Here is a 16,303-nt window from a genome sequence, read left to right as displayed (position 1 = left end):
TGCCACGTGAAGATCAAGGAGCTGCATCAGTCGTATCAGAAAGCCAGGGAAGCTAACAGTCGTTCTGGCTCCTCGCCCAAAACATGCCGCTTCTACGATGAGGTGCATGCAATTCTCGGTGGCGATCCCACCATGGTGCCGCCCCCCACCATCGATACCTCCGCTAGGTCACAGTCCATGGACAATGATGAGGATTCCATGGACGAGGAGGAGAAGGCGGCTGAGGAGAGCAGGGTGCATGAGAAAGGGGTGTCCGTTCTCCCTGAAAGTCAGGACATATTCCTGACCCCAGAGCAGTCCAGCAGCACACAGGACAGCACTAATGATCCCATGGAAGGCACATCTGGTGAGTTTATTTTCTTCTTACAAGTTCTGTTCTTTTACGTTAGTTGAGGGGGGCTTGAAGGGGATTTCACGTGTTTCGATGACTGTACTGGGGAGTTACCCAGGGAACAGTTTGTTTATGTGATGAGAAATGCTATGTTTCTCATCAGTTGATATCTCACGGAAACTTTCATATATGTAATCTGTTATCTGTCACAAAAGTTTTCTGGGGAGGGCTGCCTTGTTCCTCCCTCCACGGTAGGATACTTTGCTGCAATCAAGGAAGCCTGCATCATGGAGGAACACTGCTGATACCCTGCTGAGTCCAGCAAATCTTTGTTTTAAGCAGAGACTCCTCCCCTCCTCCCCCCTCCACGCTCTCCGAGTTCCTCTCTAAAGGTTTAAAATACCAGCAGAGAATCCTGCCCCAGCTCTTTTTTAGGAAGTTCATTGATATGTGTAGTTCCCCTAAATGTGGAATCAGGATATCTTTATATTCTGGTAAATATTTTAGCTCCATCAAAGCAGGGAGGAGTGTTTGATCAACAGTCCGGACTATAAATTTCTGTTGAAGATAATGTGTGAATTGTGCAAGTCTTTTCACAACAGTATTCAGTGTATCAACTTCATGAGCTGGGGACTGAATGATAGGCATGTAGCCATGTGTTGTTAATGGAGAGTTATTGTTACTGTGCTTTTCATTAAAACTTCTCCAACCAGATTTTGAATTTTCAAATTGGGGTTTGAGGGCAAAATGGCATATCCTGTGCTTGTACTTTCAAAGCTGACTGGCAGTCATTTATGTGCCCTGTACACCATTCTGTGAGGAGAGTTTCATTGAACTTTGGTTCTGCTGAACCTTCTGTGATATTAGCAGGAAAGATTGTGTTCATGGCATCTGGAAGATTCAAAGAAGCATTTGTTGGCTCAGTGACTTGCGCTATCAGATGAGATGCAGGTCCTCTGTGCCAAACTGCATACTGTATGGCATGAAACATTATTTTGCCTATTGACTGTACGCTCATTGATATCAGTGTTATCTTCAGTGAAATGAATTATGTTTGTTGGGATTACTGTTCTATCATCATGTCTTCTATCATCATGTCTTGTCATCAGTGTGCTCTTGGCCAGTGCTGTGTCAGCTCGAAGTATGTTCTTGTGACTGATACAATGCCCAGCACTGTGAAACATCTTGACAAGATTTTATTATCTTGTGGTCTGGTGAAGGATGCTTGCAAGCCCAATGTTTTTGGATGTCCACGTTGCTCTACTTACAGTGTTAATGAAATCTTGTGCAATACTTAACACCCTGGATTGTTTATATGATTCCTGTTTCTCATCTTCACATACTTCTGCAAAATTATCTTCTGTATCTATGTCATCCTCCTCCTTCTCTTCATCATCACCTTCTGCTTCAAGAGTAGATAGGCCACCCAAGAGCAGTCACAAAACCATGTATATTCTCTTCGGTATTCAGGCTAGTGCTTTTTCCTCACTGATATTTAGCCCATAGTATCCAGGATGAGCAAGTATATCTGAGTGTAATTACAGTGCTGTGTGTATCATCGAGAGAAATTCATCTTCTAGCTCAGTCTTGTAAACTGAAATGGCTGATCATTTTTCTTTGCCTGCGCTGTCTAACAATTTGGAGAGAGGGATGTGACGGAATTTGACAGGCACTAATAATGTTTGTGTCTCAGAAGCAGGTTGATCATGTAAAACAGTGAACTCATAAGCACCCTCAAGATGTAGGAAGTTTTTCTTTGAAGGTTGCTCTATGACTCACAAATGAACATGGGACTTCTTCACCAGTTTCATTTCAGAGAAGATAGTAATGAGTCCATACCTGTGAAAGTTCCAAAATAAAGGCTTTTTCTGCATAATGTTTTGACTTGTTACTAAGCCAGACAATTGCCAAGTCAGTACTACTGAGTGGTTTGTGCTTAGTTTTTTATTAATTTTCTCAAGAAATGCTTGTAGCCATTAGGGTGGTATTTCCCTTCTGAGGCTAGACGATCACTTACTCCTGCTGCACGTACATTGAGCTCATGGTCGTACTCTGCTGCCCCTTGCTTGTTCATTTGGAATGTTGTTACAGAAGAAAGTTTCATTAGGAACATCCATCCTGGCAGAAAATGCAAAGTTCGCTAGGGGGACCTTGCTTCAGAGCGCTGTCGAGGTTTTGGTCATTGTAACACTAGATCGGGTTTGCGGTTCACCCTGACTGGATGGCGAAGTAGCTTCAGCAGATTTATGAAGTGTGCTAATTTTACCTTTGTCTGTGTGTGTTGCATAACAGATTTTATGCCAAAGTAATCACTGCCTGCATTCAGATTGAAGAGCTGGTAGAACTCTATAAATTGCATCCCTATTTTGGAAATCTCAATAGTTTGCTTGCATTGGTTGCTTCTTTTATTGTAGCCAATCCCTGTTCACTAGAAGCAAAAACTCTTTTTTCACTTGTTCATAAGATACTGTAGACTGGGGGATGCTTCAGGTTCAAGACTGCCTCCATGTTACATCTGTGGAATACCTCATGATGATGATGAATATAATTAATAACTACTACCTGGATATTGAATAGCTAGTGCCATGGCATAGGTATCCAAATCAATATTCAATTCATACTTTATGCAAAAGTCATCTTTAGGTTAGGTTAATCATTAGGGCTAATAATTAGCTAGTTTGTATTTTTGAAAGAGGAGAATTTATGGAAATAAAGCGTGTCATACTATGTTATGTATGATGCAGATTACTTAGCATAAGTAGTTAACACACACATTTCACAGGACCACTTCACCTTGAATCTTGTATTTAGCTGAGAGACTCTGAGTACTTTTCCCAGACCTGAAGAAGAGCTCTATGTAAGTTCAAAAGCTTGTTTCTCTCACCAACAGACGTTAGTCCTCTAAAAGATATTCCCTCGCCCACCTCGTCTCTCTAGAATCCTGCGACTAACATGGCTACAACAACACTGCATACAACAATGAAAAAGACTAGGTAAACTAGCCCATAAATGTCGTCTTTACTGCAAAACCAACAAAATTCAAACACATATCGTCATGTGACCAGAGATTTCTCCTTGCATTTTCTGATAGCCTAGTATTCCAAATTAGGAACATATTCCATATTAGTACCTCTTTATTGTCTATTTTTTAAAAGTTATGAATGATAGTAATTACTTTTGTGTTTATTTCAGAGTTCAAAATTAGACTCAGACTCTAAGGTCAGAAGGGACCAATATGATCATCTAGTCTGACCTGCTGCACAATGCAGGCCACAGAACCTCATCTACCCACTCCTGTAATAAACCTCTAACCTATGACTGAGTTATTAAAGTCTTCAAATCATGGTTTAAAGACTTTAAGGTACAGAGAATCCACCACTAAGTGAGCCATGCCCCATGCTACAGAGGAAGGCGAAAAACCCCAGAGCCTTTGCCAATCTGCCCCGAGGGAAAATTCCTTCCTGACCCCAAATATGGCAATCAGTTAAACCCTGAGCATGTCGGCAAGACTCACCAGCCAGACACCCAAGAAAGAATTCTCTGTAATAACTCAGAACCCACCCCATCAATAGTCAAAGATCAGTCAGTTGCCAAACTAGGCTGTCCTATCATACCATGCCCTCCATAAATGTATCAAGCTCAGTTTTGAAGCCAGCTAGGTTTTTTGGCCTTTCTTAAAAATAGGAACTATATTAGCAATTCTCCAGTCATACGGTACAGCTTCATTAAAAATCCTTGCTTAATGGGCTTGCAATTTCATGTGCTAGTTCCCTTAATATTCTTGGATGGAGATTTTCCGATCCCCTCGATTTAGTCCCGTTAAGCTGTTTGAGTTTGGCTTCTACCTCGGATGTGGTAGTTTCTACCTCCATATTCTCATTCCCATTAGCCACCCTACCACTATACCCATGCTCATCATTAGCCTCATCATTCAGCTTGGTAAACAACATCTTCATATTCAGGACATTCAAGTTATGGAAGAAAAAATGTTTGACAACTTTTCTCCAGAAATACTTTGTTTCAGTAATATCAGCTTATCAGGCATTTGGCCTATTCTGTGATAGGTGCAGCGAACCTCCTGTTGGCTGTTGACTACTTTCTTTTTTTGAAAGTGCTTATAATGAAATAAGCATAAATCATAGGTAGCTGCTTATGACTGTCCTGTGTTATAGAATCTAAACATGAGAGCAAGAAATGATTTATTAAGTCATATGGTTCCTCTGATTCTTCTCCTATTTCTGCAGTACGTATTAGCCTCAGTTGTCATAAATATATCAGTCTAGGCACACAAACTTATTTTCCATTCTTACCATGCTGGTGAAAATGTTAACATATGCTTGTTCAGTTTGCCTGTGAGTAGGTGAACAGAATTTTGTAAGGTTGTCTTATGTTCCATTATGTTTTAATGAGAAGAAACGTAATCCTTTCCTACTGATGTACCATCTGATTCTCTCATCGCTGGAGACGGAAAATAAGGAGTCTAGAAGTATAAGATGTTTGGTGGCAGTAGGTTGCAGTGTGTACTTAAAATTCCAGTTTCTGTTAGGTGCTGCCATGCTGACAAATACTTCATCCAGTGAATAAAGCAGAACCTGCTTTGAAATATAGTTTGTTTCATCCTGCTGGTAACATCTGCTACAACTGCTGGTGAATGAATGTTTTCAGTTGAGTAATTCTGATAAAAATTTTCAGTGTTCAATTAAGACCTTTGGGTCATTGCAGCCTACATTATAGATATGATGATATTCTCCATTGGTTTCTGGGCCTGGGTGATCAGATTATCATTCTTGCTAACAATAACTTTACATTTTACCTTGCTGAAGTAGTGTATAGACATTATTTAATTCAATAGCACTATTTTCCAAGAAAGTAGCAACAGTCAACACTGGAATATGCTTCATTTGTAACTACTAATGTTAATGGAAATTACATATACATCAAAAGAGGATTAGAACCTTGTATGGTTAGTTAATGAAATCCAGGAACGTAACTATAGGTGATGTGTTTTTGGAAGGGCCAGCTAATGAGTAACACTAGCAATTTCAGCTGTAAATAGTAGTTTGGTTGTGGTTCTTGTGCAGTTTATTTGTGCACAAGAAATTCTGAAATTAAAAAACTGAATTGGCCCCAAATCTGTAAAAGAGATTTATGGTCAAGAATGATTTAGTCACTGGAATGAGAAATGTTTAGCTCTGGTATGCAGTGGTGAAAGTACATTGAGTTCTGCAATCCAAATCACAACCCAGATTATATAAATAAATTAAATTCTATTAACAAAACATGGACCCCAAGAAAGGGGCTGTTGTGATCATCATTCCAGCTTCACCTGCGTAACACAGGCCCTAGAATTTCACTCTGAACCACTTGCCCTCTTCTCATTTTAGGGTCCTGTGCTGTAAGAACCCTTCACATCTACTGAAATTCACTTAAATATCTTTTTTATGGCACCGAATTATTAGTTCACTGAAAGATCCCAAAAGAACGTATTTATAATGCATTGTATTATAGTTTATTTTTTCTAGTGAGAGTTCTCACACAATCACCCATTTAAAATGAGCACAAAGTGTAGCATACTCTTTTCTGCCTGTTGGGATACATCTCCACTTTGCACTTCATACAGGCACATGCTTGAGCAGTGGCCTGAGCTGGGTGACAGAAAAAATATCCCATATGGTTTCTTTCATCATCAAAGATGTGCTATAGTCATGAGCTCACTTTTGTTAAGAAGGCTGCACTTAATCACTTCTGTTTTCAAGCTGTTGCAACTGTTCTCTCTGGGATTAACCATGGATGGTTTCACAGAAATTGGGTATAGTACAGTAAAGACATCAGATGGAAAAACGACGACATTCTTTAAGAGTTTTATCACTGTTGCTTTTTTTGCTCCCTCTTGATAAGTATTTTGTTTCATTCTGTTTGCTTTGCTGTTCAACCTGTGCATCCTACATTTCTTAAAGCTTACAGTGAGGAAGCATGCTCTCCTGTGAGCAGGTATCTGTAATTCTGGTGATTGGTTGTCCTTTTGCAACTTTTTTTTGTTGTTTTTTACAGAGAAAATGGGCTGGCCTCTCCATTGGACAAGACATAGATGGTAGGTCAAGCACTTAACATACATTTACCAAAGCTGATTCTTTACATGGTTTACAGACCAAAGCTGAACTCAGCTGGAGCATGCCAGATCTGCAGCTTGTAGCCTTATCTGTAGCTATGGGTATTTTAACCAATTACTCACTTTGAGGTGAGGGTTTACACCAACTTTAATCTGTGAGAGTTCAGTCCCCAAGATCAACTACAGTAGAGAAGTAATCAGTAGAAGGGGGACCCATGGTGCACGGGAGACTGCATGATGCCTTTTCTGTAATAGTTACTTTTATTAGCCAGCCAAACACACACTGCAGTTTGGTAAAGGAGAGAGAGACCAATACAGACCATAAAGCATTTGCGTTACACCGTGCCTGGGGAAAAATTCGAAGTGTTAATCATCATAGTCATCCTCCTCCTCACCATTATCACCACCTCCAATGGTTGTCACATTGATGTCTTCCCCCCCATGTACATAGGTTGGGATACCGCTTTGATAATGTGTTATGCTGACGCCCACTGAGAGTCGTACATATTTATGAAGGTTTTAGCACTTTCTCCTTATTTGAAATTTCTTGTTTTTCACAGGCTAACTCATTAGTTCTTCTTATACTCATTAACACTTACATCACTTTATCACCATGGTAATACGTGGTTACCTGAAGGAAGTCTCTTAACATTTCACGAAGGCTACCAATGGTCATCTTGTGGTGTCTGCTGATCTCCTAGACATTATTATCCAAACTCAGGCTGATATTTTGAAAATAATTGCTAACACAAACATTGAAACAAGCTCACAGGTTTATTATTAATTTACTTGTGCTAACTTATCCTAAACCCAAAAGCCTAATTTGGTTCAGATAAATATCTTGCAGGCCTGTAGGCCCTGTGTTACAACGTTAAGTAATACTTACATTTTGCCTTTATATCCTGAATGTACCTGATGATACCTTTTATCCTTGGCTAGAAGTCCTTCTGTTATCTGGCTGCAAGCATTCTGATCCCCCATCAGTCTGGGTTTGATTTCTTGTCTGAGAATGTTCTATCCAAACCTCATAATGGTTGAAGAGGAGGTATCTTGATGTGACATATTGAGACAAAATGTGTCAAAATTAATACAGCAGCATCATAATATAACCTGCTATTTGTGCCACATGGGTTTCTTCAGGAATGTATTTCCTAGTTAAATTGTGGGCTAGGTAACTATATGGTTAGGTGTGAGTATTATCAACATCCAACCCCTCTGCATGCTGATGCTGGATGCTTTTGGTGCCATGAGCTGATATAACGCATCAGTCTACTGTGGATGGCTGGAGCCAAAGGCCTTGTTAATGGCAATATTTTGGCAAACATCAATCTAAAATATCTGTTATATAAATAGTCCCAGTCTCCATAACACACATTCATGAATGCAAATGATACTTAACCTATTCTTGAAAAGCGTTTTGTTACACTGGTGCATTGTGCAGTATGTGGATGTATGGAGCTTTGAGCTTGCCCACCACAGATGTTAAATTGAATGCTGAAAATTGAAAAGGCAATTTTTTGGGGCAATATCTGCCCCCCTTCACCTGCTTTTGTTTATCATGAAAACTTGGAGCAAAAATGGCTGGTGTATGCATGGCTCAAGAGCAAGAATGAATTGTTTCCAGTTTCAGCAGTGGCACAAAATGTTTCACATCATAGCCATCAGGATGAGGGAATGAGAGTCAAGAAACTGTGATTACAAACTCCATTGTTAAGGTTCATTATTAGGTATTTGCTTTTGGTTCAGCCAGATAGTCAGAAAAACTAATTTTGAGATCACCTGTCAAAGGCATGGTTCATTATATGTCTGGGACAGACATCTCACACAAATTAATAGGGTTTCAAAATTGGGGGCAATAAACACAAATCCAGTTTGTAAACCAAAATTTTCAAACTTGGATGCTAAATTTAGGCATTGAAATGCACATTTAGGCACATAAGAGGCCTGATCTTCAGAGATGCTAAACACATATTTGGGTGACTTCAGATGCAGACTGCGGATGAAGAGGGAAGGTGAGTCTTGGCAAAGACCTTGTGACTTCTAGTACTTAAAAAGGTGTAGTCCCATCCATAGGTGTTCTGTGGGGCTTTACTAACTAGTACAAAGGAAAGGTTCTTCCTTCCAGAGCTTATAAACAGATTCCAATCCTGTAGTGCGATCCATTATTGCAAATTCTAAATACCTCCTGGTGTCCTATTGTCTTCAGTGGGAATCTTTTCAGGTGTGAAGGTCTGTGTTGGCAAATCTCATTTCAGAATTCGGTTTTAAGGTGATGCAAACAAATAGGATTGGGCCTGGGTGTTCGGGCAGACGGAGGAAAACAGATAAGTCTTCCAAGGTGCACTGATCATAGTAAGTTTTAGTGGGGGAAATGGCATGGTACAGAGGAAGTGGAAGAATAGGCAGCTTAATTTAATTTTAAATTGATTAATGTAGCAGGGGAAGAAGTTCTGATTATCTTTCTTCTCTAGTTCTCTCCCATACCCGGGCAACATATATCTGAGTCTGGCATTTTAAGTTCCATTTAATCTTTTGCCCATAATAATGTGCGTTAGATATTTCATTAGCAAATCGAACTGCTTACTCCTTCCTTTCCGTTGAATAGGGTGAAAGATTCTGTTGCTCACAAAAAAGCAAGGTGGGAACAGAGGATTGATCCCCCATCTCACTTTAGTATAGTGCATTGTCTTTTAAAAAGCAATGCTGTTATGGATAATTGCATAAATTACACTATTGTACTCTCCAAACCAGATAGAATTCAGCTGGAAGATAACATGGGAGCAGCAGGTGCTCAGCACCTCTCAGGAATGGGCCCAAAATGAGCATTTTATGCAACATGCATCAGAGAAAACGATTCAGACAATTTTAATCTTCTGGCGCAACAAAATAAAATTTCAGTAACTAAAGACTGTCACAGAGATAATGACTTTGCATCTACATTAAATGTAGAAGTCTATTCTGCATCAAGATTATTGCTTGATTAGACCAGGGTGTTTGGCCAGCAGATATCTAGATTGATGGGTAGCTGGCCCTTATTCACTGATAAATTAAAAAAAATCCTTTTCAACCAGTCAAAAAATAGTTTTTCTATGAATACTTTGGGACAAGTTAATTCCTGGAGTAGCTCTGTTTGAATCAGTAGCATTATCTTTAGGATCATCTGTAAACTGGATTTGGATTGACAGAACCACACAATGGTTTGTGTTCTAAATCAGAGATTCTCCAGCATTTTCATTCTTGGGGCTATTTCAGTAAGAAACGCTCATGAACGATCTCTCTCCTAATACCCCATTCCTCTGATCTGAAAGTTAATTTTCAAGGAATTTTAAAATTGAGTTTTATGCCATTTTTGCTTTTTTTTCTACTTGTTTCTTACCTTAGACTTTTCACAGATGTTAAATCTACTTTTCCCTGTTCCTTTTTTCCCTTGAGGTGCTGTTGGATGTCCCAGAGCATGTAGATTGTGAGCTCTCCTCTTAATTGAAAGAGGAGGAAAGTATTCAATCTTTAATAAAGTCTTCCTTTCTCCAATATGTTAACTGATTATTGAAATTAAATAAGCACAAAGAAAATAGTTTTAAACAGTTTATCTTAAAAAATCCATCCTTTCCTAATTGCTGAATAAGTGCTGAACTTTCACTGTCATTTCACTAGTTCTCTAGTTACCATAGTCTTCCAGCCTCGACAGGGGTTGAAGAAGAAGCAGGCCTGCTCTGTACATTCATGACAACTGCTGGGCCTGTGCCTTGCTGTTTTTTCTTTGTAGATCACCATTTAAAATGTTTTCTTCAGCAGACCACCAGGAAGGGCTCCATGGACCTTTGGTCCTCCAATCACAGGTGAAGAACTGCTGCTTTGCCAGACAGAATGGGATACTGACTCAGTATTAGCACAGGGAGTAAATCTTTCTTTAGTGCCCCAGTGTCTAGCAGATAAAGTGGTTGCATCTACTTCAGTCACCTTATTACAAGTCAGTGGAACACAGCGCTATCACATGATCAGTGTCTCTGACTTAGAAAAGAAACATCTCTAGAGCAGGAATAGACGTTTCCACAAATGTGTATTTAGGTAGTCACAGGAAACCATTATCCTGCAGTGTTGTTTTCCCTTGTCTGACTTGCCATATATTTTTATTTCCAGCTGGGAAAAATGTGACTGTAGTCCTCCTTACACACACTATATATTATACACTGGAAACAAAAACTCAGACTTGACCATTTTAGAAATCTGATATAAAATCTTGAAACTGGGGAGCAAAACTGTTGTGATGTGCTGGCAAGGGAAACAAATAGCTGTATCCCTGAAGAAGTGGCCATGCAAATCTCCAGTGCTGTGAATGGTATGAGCAGTAAGGTAGTTAACTAGCTAGACTTCTACATAATAGCAACAAGAACAATATATTTAATAATGTTGAACTAATTTAGGATTAGATCCAGTGCACAGATTTAGTGATTTCTTAACTAATTTTTAAAAGATTGTTCTGCCATATGGCATTGAATGTGGTTGATATGTTTGATCTTATTTTTCATGGGCTACTTACACAGGCTGCTTCCACTGTTCTGTTTAAACTAACCAATGTTGCCACTGCTGGTGATGGTGGGAAAACTCTTTAAAATGTCTCTGGTGTGGCTAGGAGCTAATGGTGCGATATACTGCAGGCAGAGGGCCCACTCGAGTCTCTGCATCTCTTGAGCCTTAGGATCATATCCTGGTCTTATTAAAGTTGATGAGAGCTGTGCCACTGAGTTCAGTGGGGTCAGATTTTCTCTTAATGTGGGACTTCAATGATGCAAAATGTATGACTTTCATCCTAAAATAATATTAGAGTCGGCATCTTCTGCATTAAACATGACAGCAAAAACTGAAGCCAATCCTGGCCCTGATGATCCTTAAAGCTTTATTGCATAAGTGTTGGCCTCCTCATTCCTCTCGCTTAAGATAAGTGCTTATTTTGAGTGCAGATACTTGTGGAGTTCATGCCCTGTGCAGTGGTTTTCTTTAATTTTGAAAACCTGAGCCATCGTATTTTGTAACAAGCCCTTTTTGTTTTTAAGGTGGGTAGGAAGGTGTAAAATCAGATTTTCATCATCATACAAACAAAAATTCATCTTCCTGTTTACTTGTCCCTTGTTCAAGCTTAATTAATGCCTGTAAGGTACTTTTAGGTCCTGATATAAAAGTTGCTACAGAAATGCTGCTGTTGATAGGTTTTTTTATTATGGATTTTTACATCTCATTCTGGGCTTTGGACCCTGTTGAAATAGGGGCCCTGTGTAATTTTTTTTGTATAATCCTGCGTAACTCTTTTCCTTCTTTCACTTCTGCATGATGAATTATCGTTGCTTTTGTTTCTTACTGCAGAAGCAGTCAGATCTCTCATCTGCTAGAGAATAGCTTTAACATGTGCTGGCAGGCAATCTTGTTCAAAATTAGAGTGCGTGAATATGCAAACTGCATAATGATGATAAAGTCAGAGGCTCAGCCACTAGCATACTGGTTATTGATAGCTAATTAAAATCAGAAAGAGGACTGAATATTCTGTTGGCTCTCAGAGGTTGTGTACGCTGGGGGTTTAAGCCTCAATTTTTGAGTTAATTCACTTTTAAAATGCTTGTGTACACACAGCATAATTCAGTGTAGTGCACTGACTCTATTTATAGTGAAATCCGGAGGCCTGTTTCAAAATGACCTAACTTTACTGTGAAGTGAGTTAGTCTGATCTGTTGTTTGTATGCCCTCAGTGCAGCTGCGCACTGTTTTGGCTCTTTTCCAATGGCGATCCCACACTGCTTTGCCGGCGACCATTACTGATATGTCTAAATACCTGTGTGCCCTCCCTTGCTCTGGGATCAAGTTGACCAAATATGCCCTCCCCTTTTTAAACTGGTGCACTGCTAGATTTTGTGCATTCACACTTGGATTCCAGTTTATCACAATATCTGTGAAAATACTGCAGAAGCCCTATAGCATGTTTTGAGAAGCTGCCTGGAGCCATGCCGAAACCCTGGATCTCATCACCATCTGGAGAGAAACATTGGTTCAGGAAGCTCTTGTGGCCAGCTGCATCAATAAAGACCTTTTTGTGGACACTGCAAAGCAGATGTCCCCAAGGGCCATGACCGGGATATTGAACAGTATTTGATGAAGAGCAAACAGCTCAGAAGCATCTACATGGAAACGAGGGACGACAGGAAAAAAAATCCAGCAGGAGATATGTAACCTGTCCACTTCTTGAGGGCTGGACGGGATTTTACATGACCATCCACCCCAGGCTGAAGCCTGTTCCCCCACACAAGAGGTGCTACAGGACTTATCGGGGGGTGATCAAGCTTGGGGAGGCCAGTGAAAATATCTGCCCAGAAAGTCAGATCTTTTCAGGACTCAGCCTGATGCTGACTAGATAGAGAGCGAGCCTGATTCCTGCTCTGCTGCAACGAATCCCAGACAACAGCCCACACTGGGCTGAGGCTAAACCTGTGAAGGGAACCTAAGCGTGTAAGTTTTTTCGTTTTAAAAAATATACTATTTAACTTTGAATGTGTTGTTGTTTGGCATACTGCTGTGCTAGCTTCTGTTCTGGGTGCCCCATGGCCAAAGCCATTGTAGGCCTATGTGAACGAGAAGCCTTTCTGAGCCTGAGGGCCTGTCCCCCCAACCCGCCGCTTATAACTTTACAAAATCATGGCTACTGGGTCATCGTTCTCCATCTTGTGCTAAAGCCGTGAATACAGACTGTTTTCAGGCCCACTCCATGAAAGGTACATACCTGTGTACATGTTTTCCTTCCCCCTCCCCTCAGCTGCCCTGCTCAGTGAATGCTGCCCCACCAGACCTGCCCACCACTTCAAAATGGTAGCTGACAGCATAGCACAGCCTCTACCCCAGCCCATCTGTGCCAGATTTGAACAAGGCCCATGTTCTTTTGTGCAAAATGCAAACGTTTATTGAGATAGTGGTGACAGGAAAATAAATGTGGTTAGTGTTCTCGCTTTAGATGAGATAGGCGTTGACATCTCAGGCCTAGTAACAGCCTGGAACAGAGAGTGCTTCAGGCAGCCATTGCAGAATTCTGTCTGTTTTCCTCTGCCCTTTCAACATGTCGGCATAGGAGAAAAAACAAAATCGAAGGCTGAGAAATTACTCCGTTTTTGTTTGGAGATGATGAGGAATAGCTGAATGGCCATCTTCCCTCCCTCCAGTATAGTGCATGGCTCCCTTCCACTCCTATACTTCTAGGTGTACCATCTTGAATAACTTCACAGCATATCTTGCTGGTCTGCCCTTTGCCTTTTTGAATAAGGTCCTTCTCTGCCTTTTAGTCACCTGCCGAAGTGTAATGTCATTCAGAGCCAGGGCAACCTAAGGTGGATGTAGAAAGGATTCCTATTGAGCTTGTCACTGGCTGGATTCCTCCTTTGAACCCTTTCGACCTTATATGAGCACCTCCAAGACACAGTAAAACTAGATCAGAAACATAATTCCCAACCCCATTTCCCCACCCTCCCATGCTCAATGGCAAAGCCACACAGCATATACTGCACAAACTCAAATCCAGTGTGCACACACTTACCATGTCTGAGGTTCCTCCCTGAACTGGGAGGAATCTCAGGGAGGTAAAGACAAAAATGTATGTAAAAATTGCTGCCACAGCATACCTAGAATATGAACAATAACCACTTGTAATTTTTTTTAAATACTTACTCAGCAACAGCGCCTGCACAGGCCAGCCTCAAAGACAGGGCCTTTATCAGTGGTGGAATGGCTGGCAAATGAAAGGGGGAGAAAACAGAAAAATCATGATGAAAAGTTTATGGATAACCCCCCCACCCTCCCAATTTAAAAAAAAAAATGTGGAGAGGTGGAAGCTGCATCTGAGGATGGAGAGAGAATCCAACAAGAACCTTTCCAGGGAGATTGTTGCAGTGGCAAAAGACAGCATAGCAGTTGTATGGGAAGATTGCCATGGCCAAAGATGGTATGGAAAAAGACAGGGAGATGCAGAGGCAACTCCTGAAGGTAATACAAAGATCAAATGCCCTGTTCCAGTGTATGTTACTCTTAGGGCAGCAGGCAATACTGAAAACCAGTACCTAGTCATGTTCTGCAGCCTCTGGACAATACAGGCTACTGGGGACAACAGCTCCTCCTCCCCACTGTACTGATGCAGTTCTTCTCCCAGACGCCATGCTTAGGACACCAAGAATGGTGGTAGGTGGGACCCCAGCTCTTTGTCATCCTGGTACCTTCAAGCCTTGGCACTCCATGCCAGAAGGCTCACGAACTAGAAGAAACAGAGATAAGACATACACTCACCTGTGACTTTAACCTCTTGCATTGTGCCCTGCATTGTTTTGTTCCAGTGGTGGTTTGTTTAAAGGGTTCTTTGTTTATTAATCTTTCGTAATTAAAAGCTGTTTTTTTCATTTTCATTTCAGTTAAAGGTCCATTTTTGTTTGTTACATAATAGATTTTTTAATTTTAAAAATTTAAACCTTAAGGAGTCAACAATTCATTTTACACAGAAAACAATTCCATTTGCACTAACTGACAGTTTTACAAACACCCGTTGGCAAAGACATACAGTGCAGTAGAGATTGCAGCAGTGTTGCATGTTCTCTGCCCACAACACTGAACTGCCCAACTTTTCATTCCCCTTTGGATTAATAACTGGATGTACACCTGCACAATTTCAGGCCTGAGTGTCAAAATAAGAGAAATCAGCATTCCTGACAATAGTGTCCTGCCTGTTTGTGTTTTGTATTGGACACCTTGCTGGCTGCTTAAACTGCTGAGTAAGTCTCTGCACCTCTACCTCCCACTATTGCTAATGTGTTCTCACATAGTTTCATAAATATTGTGTAAATACAACATGTTGCTCTGGTCTTTGAGATTTTTTTTTTCTGTTGCTTCCAACCTATTCCACAGATAGCACCCTCTCTCTTTAAAATGATCAAATGCACACTCCACTACCATTCTTCAACTACTGAGTGGGTCGTTAAAAATGTCCGTCTTTCTGTCCAAGTGGCCTATGAATGGCTTCCTTAACCAGGGAATTGTAGGATAAGCCAGGTCTCCCAGGATACTGGAGCAATGTCCACACTAATAATGACCGTAGTTATCATGGGGACAAACAATCCTTTCTTCATTAATGTAAATAGAGCTGAATTCCGAAAGATACTAACATCGTAGACTCTTCCAGACCATGGTGGTCTACAAGTCTTTGGAACACGATGGAGAAAAACCCCTTTCTGTTTATGAATTCTGTGCCCTAAGGGTTGGGCAAATGCTAGGCACATGGGTTGCATCAATTGTCCTATTACAGTTTGGGATCTCCCCATGCTGAATTGGTTTGCCATGGACCAGTAGCATTAACGGATGGTCAATTTCCAGATGGTAGTTGTGACCCACTTCTCCATGAGTGTGAGGCACTGCATGTTGGTACAGTGCTGCTGTAGATGCGGGGTCACTTCAGCAGATAGAAGAATCATAGAAAATTAGGGATGGAAGGGACCTCAGGACGTAATCTAGTCCAACCCCCTGCTCAAATCAGGACCAACCCCAATTAAGTCATCCCAGCCAGAGTTTTGTCAAGCCGGGCCTTAAAAACATCTAAGAATGGAGATTCCACCAACTCCTTAGGTAACCTATTCCAGTGCTTCACCATCCTCCTAGTGAAAACGTTTTCCCTAATACCTAATCTAGACCCCTCCCTTTATCTTGAGACCATTGCTCCTATTTCTGTCATCTGCCACCACTGAGAACAGCCTAGCTCCATCCTCCCTGGAGCCTTCCTTCAGGTAGTTGAAGGCCGCTATCAAATTCCCCTTCACTCTTCTCTTCTGCAGACTAAACAAGCCCAGTTC

The 16,303-nt window shown here is 40.9% G+C and overlaps 1 protein-coding gene across 3 annotated transcripts in view; it reads left to right on the top strand.

The window, feature by feature from the left end:
* NSF (N-ethylmaleimide sensitive factor, vesicle fusing ATPase) overlaps positions 1-16,303 on the top strand; it is a 170,988-nt gene that overhangs the window by 42,825 nt on the left and 111,860 nt on the right. For all 3 annotated transcript variants that reach the window (XM_067556201.1, XM_067556200.1, XM_067556202.1), the window contains exon 4: positions 6,383-6,422. In XM_067556201.1, coding sequence (XP_067412302.1) covers positions 6,383-6,422 — 40 coding nt within the window. The remainder of the gene's footprint in view (positions 1-6,382; positions 6,423-16,303) is intronic.

Source organism: Emydura macquarii, unplaced genomic scaffold (genome assembly GCF_026122565.2).
Source record: "Emydura macquarii macquarii isolate MOO-44397 ecotype Brisbane River unplaced genomic scaffold, CSIRO-AGI_Emac_v2 contig_1692, whole genome shotgun sequence".
Taxonomy (NCBI): Eukaryota; Metazoa; Chordata; order Testudines; family Chelidae; genus Emydura; species Emydura macquarii.
Note: the sequence above shows the minus strand (reverse complement) of the source record. Positions and strands in the feature narration are given on the sequence as shown.